The following is a 10,014-nucleotide window of genomic DNA, read 5'->3' as shown; positions in this document are numbered from 1 at the left end:
ACTCAAAGCTCTACACAGCAAAAACCTACAATACTATTCTTCATTCTTTAACCCAACCTTTATTTGACCCATTGACATAAATAGATTCTTCTCCGAGGGAGACCTGGCCAAGATGGCAGCTTCAGTATCTATATTAATAGGTTTTCTCCCATCTACGTCTAGTGCTGTATGTTCCTAAACAACCGGTACTGAGGACTACAGTACAAGAAGAATATCTAGAACAAGACCCATTATAGCCCAGCTATACTCTATTATACACAAGAAGGAAATCATGCCAGATCTAACCATACATCTTAATGACCTATCCCCATGTTCTTCTTCAACTCGGACACTATATGGTGTTGGTGGCAGTACGTCTATCTTCTCAAGGACAAATTCGGGGGAGAATGGACATGTCACCACCGATCTCTCCTCAGGGAGATTATCATACGCCTGCTTGCTCAGCATCGGGTCCCCCAAAAAATAAAAAAAGATCTGCATTAGCCTTCCAGGCCATCCACGAGGGTCGGTGTTTTAACACAGTCAATAAAAACAGAACATCAGTAAAGTGTCCACGGCTAGAGTGTTGCCAGGTGACGGCACCGCTCATTAATATTGGCAAGACAAGACCGATGTGACATGATGCGGTCGTGTACAGGTTGTGTACAGGTTGCCAAAAAAATTCACATATATCCACTACCAATGTTGGATTGATGTCAGGGTATCTCGCTTCCTTGAAGCCTCTCCCATGACGGAGGACGAATCTATAGTCCTGCTTTCTCACTAATTAATGAGCTGTGTGGACTGGTCTTTGATTAAGCTTAAAAGTGAATGAGTTTCATAACTAATATGATATTCTAAAAGAAAAACATACTTGCTATTCCCTATGTTCGTCCTATGACTGAAAGAAGAGAAGACCTGGAATTACTTTGTGCTGGACCCGCAGAGAAATAAAAGAGAATACCATAGATCACTTTAATAATTGATTTGCATATGATTATTGAAAAAAATACTAAGAGAGAAATGCGTATTTTGTTCTAGTTTCTTTTTTTTTTTTTCTTCTTTTTTTTTTTTTACGATTCCATACACCTTAGTCTTACAGAAAGAAGTCTGCCCTGACGGACATACATTTCCTTGTTTTTCTTATTTCACATAGATTTTTTTTATCCTGGTACATGGCCCCTTAACTGTCATTTTTCTTTTGATGTTGCCAACAACAAACAAACATACAAACCAGGGTTCACACGGAGGTCAGAGGGGTCAAATGAAGATGAACTCTGAGCGGATTTAGTAGGGACGGGGAGATCATATAACACGGCAGATGCTGACAGCTGGCGTACTTAAAAAAACAAAACATGTCAAGAGTAATTCACTGAATAATTCAAACTTTTTGTGGGTCAGGTTGATATTGAGGTCACATAGTTATCATCTTAATGGCAACCTATTTCATTTGCAAGGGATCCTTGACACATTTTACTTAAGAAAACATCTGACACATCAACATATCAGTTAGCCTGGTACCATATTCTATGTGCTTTAGCCAACTTCCCTGACTATCGCTGTCAGACCAAACATGTTCGACATGACAATGGAAAAACACAGAGACGATTTGGTTAAAGCACAAACGGACTGGAGCCCCAGGCTAAGATATCAGTAGCGTGTCCAGTATAATGGAATTGACAACTGTACTGACAGGCTGACAATGTGGGCAAGCAATGGTGACTAATAGTAGCTAGGGTTCATCATTAACCCTTCCCTACGAGCCACAGCTGACGCAAAATATTTGATTCTTGTTTAATCATTAAGTTCACTGTCTAGTGTATTACGTTAATGTGTGAAAGAATTAAAAAAAGAAAAAGATATCCCTCAATTACTGTAGAAAACGCAATACTATTTTCAACTATAAGTAATAACTTAGCATCCAAAACAAGACATAGTTGAATAAAATAAGAGTAAGAAAATAGAGTAGTAGTTATGCGAAACCATTGTCTCTTGTTCACATGACATTCATCCACAACAGTTCCAATTTGGCATGCACATGATGGTGTGTCCTGTACTGTGTTACAGTCAAATACGTCCTACTCAGTCAGCCTCTTTATACAGGGATGGTGAATGGGACACGCAAAGACACATACAGTAGCATGAGACCAAAACCTTCCACTGACATGAAAGACCACAATTAAAGAAAGTGGACAAAACAAGATAATAAAAAAACAGCAATTCTTATAGAAGTCCACAATCAAGTTCTCTGACCAAGGGCATTAGCATACAATCTTTTCAGGTGTCCGCGTTCCTTCAGAATCCATAGAATCCATCCTTAAAGACTCATCATTTGAACAAACCCTTTTGTGTCATCATTGCGCCTGTATCTTTCCAGTACATAGTATCCATATCCGTTCCCATCCGTGGTCAAAGTCAATGATAAAGGCAGGGAAGACATGGGAATCACTTTGGCAAAAGGACACTTCCCAGGCAGCAGAAAACACATGCAGACATGCAAACATAACCTGAGGGGGAGTTTGGCTTTCTGTCAATGGACGGTTCTCGAAATCACAAATGTCAATACTGAGTACGAGCACACACCAATAAACAAGTTCTCCACAAGCTGCTCAAGAGTCTATTTTCAACAGAGCTCCACTGAAGCTGTCCAAAGTCAAGATGTCCTTTTCCATGTTAGTTTTGTCTAGGTACAGCAGACTACTTTTGTTTTGTCTAGGAATGGGTCATCCATTCATTCATTCATTGGGTTCTGCAAGTAGAGCTCCTAGGTAGTTTCTAGTGGGTCCAGTTTCCTCTGCTGATTTGTTGGTTTGTTGTTCTGTTGGTCCAGATCCAAACCTCAGACCCTTATGGGGAGAGTTGCGCTCATATGTTGTCGAACGATGTCATTCTGACTGCTGTCCAGGCTCTTCATGTGGTGGCCAGGCAACGTCCCTCCGATCCGCATCAGATCCCTGTCAACAGAGGCAATAGGTCAGTCACGTGTGGTTTTTTTCAAGAGTACAAACTGTTACACCAGTGTTATTAGATTCCTGGTTCTGGAGCAGAGAGCCATAGGGTGTGCAGGGTTTTGTTCCAGCTCAGTGCAAGCACAAAATGTTAAACTTATCAACTAATCACCAAGCCCTTGGTTTGTTCAATTAGGTGTGTTAGTGCTACACTTAGCGCTAGGGGTGTCACGTTCCTGACCTATTGTTCCTTTTTCTTTTATTTATTTAGTCGGTCAGGGCGTGAGTTGGGGTGGGTTGTCTTTGTGTGTTTTTGTATTGTCTAGGGTGTTGTATGGTTTAGGGGGTTAAGTAGAGTAGATGGGTTAGTGTTCAGTGTAGGTGTCTAGGAAAGTCTATGGTTGCCTGAATTGGTTCTCAATCAGAGACAGCTGGTTATTGTTGTCTCTGATTGGGAGCCATATTTAAGGCAGCCATAGGCTTTAGCTGTTGGTGGGTAATTGTCTATGTGTAGTGTTTGTGTCAGCACTATCTGTATTATTAGCTTCACGGTCGTCAGTTTTGTTATTTTGTTAGTTCGTGATTAGTTGTTTGTTTCTTTTTTTTTTTCTCTCTCTTCTTAAAATAAAGAAGATGTATTTTGCACACGGTGCGCCTTGGTCCAATCTCTCACAGCAAGACGATCGTGACAAGGGGTCATAATTTTTTTATTTTCTTAAAATAACGTTCCCAAGGTAAACAGACATTTTCTCTGGCCCAGATCGTAGAATATGCATATAAATTTACAGATTAGGATAGAAAACACTCCAAAGTTTCCAAAACTGTCAAATATTGTCTGTGAGTATAACAAAACGTATTCTGCAGACGAAAACCTGAGAAAATATAACCCGGAAGTGATATTTTAAATCTGTGTTTCCTGGACCGTCTTTCTTCCATTTAAAGGGGTATCAACCATATTCCTTTTCCAATGGCTTCCTCAGGCTGTGACCAGGCTTTAGACATAGTTTCAGGCTTTTATTTTGAAAAATTAACGAGATTTTTCAAAACTAGTCAGGTGTCCTCCGAATAGTTCCTGCGCGCGCGAGAGGAGCTGTCCATTTTCCTTTTGTCTCTTAATGAATAGGTTCTGCTCCGGTTGAAATATTATCGATTATGTTTGTTGAAAACAACCTGAGGATTGATTATAAAAAACATTTGACATGTTTCTACGACCATTACGGATACTTTTTGGAATTTGTCGAACGGAACAAGGCTTTGGTTTTCTGAAAACGCGCAACCCAAATGGTGTTTTTTTGTGATAAAATTAATATTTATCGAACAAAAAGAACATTTGTTGTGTAAACTGGGAGTCTCGTAAGGTAAGCGATTAATTTTATTGCTTTTCTGACTTTCGTGACCAAGCTAACCAAGCTAATATAAGGCTAACTGTTCTAGCATTGATTGCTACAGTCAAAAAAGCTTGGATTTCTTTCGCTGTAAAGTATATTTTCAAAATCTGACACGATAGGTGGATTAACAACAAGCTAAGCTGTGTTTTGGTATATTTCACTTGTGATTGCATGATTATAAATATTTTTAGTAATATTTTTGCATTTGGCGCCCTGCAATTCTAGTGGTTGTTTAGGAAAATGATCCCGTAAAAGGGATCCGTAGCACAGAGAAGTTAACCAGGAACAGGACTGAAGAACGCCGCTGTGTTAGGTGGTATAGCATTACGCTGTCAACAACATTGAGGATGGGAGACGGCACACAGCACAGCAGACAGTGAGAATCCATCAAATATGTGTTGATACCGATCATGGAAAAGACAACCTAGAAGCCAGTTCCACCACTTACAAAATCCAATTTAACCTCAGAGCAGAATAAACTAATCATGTTGGGGTTGTAATAAAAACTAGTACCTCCGTCATCTCCATTCTAAAGATACTAAGTCACTCTCTCTCTCCACTCACTCACTCACTCACTCACTCACTCACTCACTCACTCACTCACTCACTCACTCACTCACTCACACACAGATGAGGCCATAAATTAATCATCGACATGTCATCGGCATACAATGACAAGTAGCATAACACACGCAAGACACACACCTACATACACACAAACTTCACCATTTGGCCCATCACAGCAATGGGCTTGGCCTCCCTTAGCAACCTAATTAAATACATTCCTCTTTTAGCTTCTCCTCAATCTGTCTTATTACCCACACTCCATCAGATCAGCTCTCTGTTAGTCTGTTTCTACATCCCCCATCATCTCAGCTCTCTGTTAGTCTGTTTCTACATCCCCCATCATCTCAGCCTTCTGTTAGTCTGTTTCTACATCCCCCATCACCTCAGCTCTCTGTTAGTCTGTTTCTACATCCCCCATCACCTCAGCTCTCTGTTAGTCTGTTTCTACATCCCCCATCACCTCAGCTCTCTGTTTGCCTGTTTCTACATCCCCCATCATCTCAGCTCTCTGTTAGTCTATTTCTCCACACTCCATCACCTCAGCTCTCTGTTAGTCTGTTTCTACATCCCCCATCATCTCAGCTCTCTGTTAGTCTGTTTCTACATCCCCCATCACCTCAGCTCTCTGTTAGTCTGTTTTTACATCCCACATCATCTCAGCTTTCTGTTAGTCTGTTTCTACATTCCCCATCACCTCAGCTCTCTGTTAGTCTGTTTCTACATCCCCCATCATCTCAGCTCTCTGTTAGTCTGTTTCTACATCCCCCATCATCTCAGCTCTCTGTTAGTCTGTTTCTACATCCCCCATCATCTCAGCTCTCTGTTAGTCTGTTTCTACATCCCCCATCACCTCAGCTCTCTGTTAGTCTGTTTCTACATCCCCCATCATCTCAGCTCTCTGTTAGTCTGTTTCTACATCCCCATCACCTCAGCTCTCTGTTAGTCTGTTTCTACATCCCCATCACCTCAGCTCTCTGTTAGTCTGTTTCTACATCCCCCATCATCTCAGCTCTCTGTTAGTCTGTTTCTCCATCCTCCATCACCTCAGCTCTCTGTTAGTCTGTTTCTACATCCCCCATCACCTCAGCTCTCTGTTAGTCTGTTTCTACATCCCCCATCACCTCAGCTCTCTTTTAGTCTGTTTCTACATCCTCCATCACCTCAGCTCTCTGTTTGCCTGTTTCTACATCCCCCATCATCTCAGCGCTCTGTTAGTCTATTTCTCCACACTCCATCACCTCAGCTCTCTGTTAGTCTGTTTCTACATCCCCCATCACCTCAGCTCTCTGTTAGTCTGTTTCTACATCCCCCATCACCTCAGCTCTCTGTTAGTCTGTTTCTACATCCCCCATCACCTCAGCTCTCTTTTAGTCTGTTTCTACATCCTCCATCATCTCAGCTCTCTGTTAGTCTGTTTTTACATCCCCCATCATCTCAGCTCTCTGTTAGTCTGTTTTTACATCCCCCATCATCTCAGCTCTCTGTTAGTCTGTTTCTACATTCCCCATCATCTCAGCTCTCTGTTAGTCTGTTTCTACATCCCCCATCATCTCAGCTCTCTGTTAGTCTGTTTCTACATTCCCCATCATCTCAGCTCTCTGTTAGTCTGTTTCTACATTCCCCATCATCTCAGCTCTCTGTTAGTCTGTTTCTACATCCTCCATCATCTCAGCTCTCTGTTAGTCTGTTTCTACATCCCCCATCATCTCAGCTCTCTGTTAGTCTGTTTCTACATCCCCCATCATCTCAGCTCTCTGTTAGTCTGTTTCTACATCCCCCATCATCTCAGCTCTCTGTTAGTCTGTTTCTACATCCCCCATCATCTCAGCTCTCTGTTAGTCTGTTTCTACATCCCCCATCACCTCAGCTCTCTGTTAGTCTGTTTCTACATCCTCCATCACCTCAGCTTTCCGTTAGTCTGTTTCTATATCAGCAGCCCTGGCTCTGTCTGCGCCATCTCTTTCTCTGTCCTATTACCTACATTCAGGAGGCAGCCAAGAGCACGGGGAATTAAACATAGGTCAGACATTACATTTCCACACGCAATTAGCTTCACAGAGGCCCGCTCCTGGCAATAGGAATCACTCTTGGGGTAATGCTGCAACAGTGAAACTGGAAGACATTGAGGCTCAAGCGAGAAACTGATAAGTGGAATATGATAATTTTGTGGTTTTGTTTGGTGGGGTACAAAGAGCTGAACCAGAGCTTCATGCCCTATACATCAGTTTAGGCCCAACACGCTGCTGTTGATATCGTTGATCGCACGCCAAAACAACAAATCAAACCAACAACAACAACAAAATATGACCATGTCTGTAAAAATACACTAAATGTGTAGGTTGGTGTTTTGATAATTATTACTATTGACAGTATACTTTGAATTTCTGTTCATTAACACGGGAGAGGTTTTTGTGCAAATCTGTATGTTTCTCGGCTGCAGACGCACGTATGCTTATTTAGAAACCATTTAACTTTTTCTTTACACCGGTCTTGTTGTGCATATAAAAATACATATATAAATATATATAAAAAATACGAATAACAAAATGTATATAAACTCAGCAAAAAAAATAAGTCCTCTCACTGTCAACTGCGTTTATTTTCATCAAACTTAACGTGTAAATATTTGTATGAACATAACAAGATTCAACAACTGAGCCATAAACTGAACAAGTTCCACAGACATGTGACTAACAGAAATGGAATAATGTGTCCCTGAACAAAGGGGGAGTCAAAATCAAAAGTAACAGTCAGTATCTGGTGTGGCCACCAGCTGCATTAAGTACTGCAGTGTATCTTCTCCTCATGGACCAGATTTGCCAGTTCTTGCTGTGAGATGTTACCCCACTCTTCCACCAAGGCACCTGCAAATTCCCAGACATTTCTGGGGGGAATGGCCCTAGCCCTCACCCTCCGATCCAACAGGTCCCAGACGTGCTCAATGGGATTGAGAACCTGGCACTTCGCTGGCCATGGCAGAATACTGACATTCCTGTCTGCAGGAAAACACGCACAGAACAAGCAGTATGGCTGGTGGCATTGTCATGCTGGAGGGTCATGTCAAGATGAGCCTGCAGGAAAGATACCACATGAGGGAGGAGGATGTCTTCCCTGTAACGCACAGCGTTGAGTTTGCCTGCATTGACAACAAGCTCAGTCCGATGATGCTGTGACACACCGCCCCAGACCATGATGGACCCTCCACCTCCAAATTGATCCCGCTCCAGAGTACAAGCCTCAGTGTTACGCTCATTTCTTCGACGATAAAGGCGAATCCGACCATCACCCCTGGTGAGACAAAACCGCGACTCGTCAGTGAAGAGCACTTTTTCCCAGTCATGTCTGGTCCAGCAACAGTGGGTTTGCGCCCATAGGCAACATTGTTGCCGGTGATGTCTGGTGAGGACCTGCCTTACAACAGGCCTACAAGCCCTCAGTCCAGCCTCTTTCAGCCTATTGCGGACAGTCTGAGCACTGGTGGAGGGACTGTGCATTCCTGGTGTAACTTGGGCAGTTGTTGTTGCCATCTTGTACCTGTACCACAGGTGTGATGTTCGGATGTACCGATCCTGTGCAGGTGTTGTTACACGTGGTCTGCCACTGCGAGAACGATCAGCTGTTTGTCCTGTCTCCCTGTAGCGCTATCTTAGGCGTCTCACAGTACGGACATTGCAATTTATTGCCCTGGCCACATCTGCAGGCCTCATGCCTCCTTGCAACATGCCTAAGGCATGTTCACGCAGATGAGCAGGGTCCCTGGGCATCTTTCTTTTGGTGTTTTTCAGAGTCAGTAGAAAGGCCTCTTTAGTGTCCTAAGTTTTCATAACTGTGACCTTAATTGCCTATCGTCTGTAAGCTGTTAGTGTCTTAATGACCGTTCCACAGGTCCATGTTCATTAATTGTTTATGGTTCATTGAATAAGCATGGGAGACCGTGTTTAAACCCTTTACAATGAAGATCTGGGAAGTTATTTGGATTTTTACAAATTATCTTTGAAAGACAGGGTCCTGAAAAAGGGATGTTTCTTTTTTTGCTGAGTTTAATAATTATTATTTAAAAAAATATATAATAATAAAGAAATAAATACATGATAAAGAAATAAAGAAATAATTCCTCTCCAGTCTCTTCCACTCACCCTGAGTATGTGCTGGTGACCACTTTGAGTGTGGCGGCGTTGCGGAGCAGCTTGTCCAGGGTGCTGACGATCTGGCAGAATTTGGGCCTCAGGTTCCTCTCCTTCACCCAGCACTCCAACATGAGCTGGTGCAGCACCATGGGGCAGTCCATAGGTGGGGGCAGACGGTAGTCCTGTTCCACCGCAGTCATCACCTAAGGAAAGGGTTAATACGATATGATACTATGCGATACAATGGGATAGTATACAATGTGGTACCATACAATATGATACGTTATGATACCACAGGATACAATACCATATGATATGATATGATAGAATAGGTTTAGGGATCAATTCCATTCTCAATTCCTGTCAATTTAAAAAGTGTTTTGAAATTCTAATTCACGAGGAAGAACAGAAAAGAAAGTAAGAGTCAGTAATTCAGTTGATTACTTTTGATTACATGTGATTACTGTTGATTACAGTTGATTACTGTTGATTACTGTTGATTACAGTTGATTACTGTTGTTACAACATGTTATTTTCTGTCCTACTTTCTATAAACTTCACATGTATTTGACTACTTGCTACAAAGCAAATGGGCCTTTGTAAAAGATGAAGAATCTCTCTACTGCACTGCACAACTTGCACTCCCCGTTTCCTCATTTATTTGTCATGACGTGTTTGTATTCTCTACAAAGCTATTTATATACATATGCTGTCGGTATGTATTTTGGTTACTTCTTGCTGCAATGCAAATTTGCCTTTGGGATCATACAACATCTATACTATTCATATTCCTATTTTTCGCTGCTCACAAATGTAATGATTCTTTGAAACTGGCTACTGTAGTGATACAACATGTTGGATGCCACGTTTGGATGAGCATAATTGCGCTCTATTCATTAATAAGGTAGAAGCCGAGTGAGATGGTAAGATGTGTTTTGGGGATAGAGAGTGGGTGTGTGTGCGCGATGGTGTGTGTGAGCTCGTGCGTATGAGTGTGTGTGTGTG

General features: G+C 42.0%; 1 protein-coding gene across 1 annotated transcript in view; it reads right to left on the bottom strand.

The window, feature by feature from the left end:
• Positions 1 to 940: 940 nt before the first annotated feature.
• LOC129823768 (ephrin type-B receptor 3-like) overlaps positions 941 to 10,014 on the bottom strand; it is a 50,247-nt gene continuing 41,173 nt past the window's right edge. Inside the window, exons 14-15 of the mRNA XM_055882731.1 lie at positions 9,019 to 9,212; positions 941 to 2,933 (exon numbers count right to left, since the gene is read on the bottom strand). Of these exons, the coding sequence (XP_055738706.1) occupies positions 2,819 to 2,933; positions 9,019 to 9,212 (309 nt within the window). The 3' untranslated portion in view covers positions 941 to 2,818. The remainder of the gene's footprint in view (positions 2,934 to 9,018; positions 9,213 to 10,014) is intronic.

The sequence above is a fragment of the Salvelinus fontinalis genome, chromosome 26, assembly GCF_029448725.1.
Source record: "Salvelinus fontinalis isolate EN_2023a chromosome 26, ASM2944872v1, whole genome shotgun sequence".
Lineage (NCBI taxonomy): Eukaryota > Metazoa > Chordata > Actinopteri > Salmoniformes > Salmonidae > Salvelinus > Salvelinus fontinalis.
Note: the sequence above shows the minus strand (reverse complement) of the source record. Positions and strands in the feature narration are given on the sequence as shown.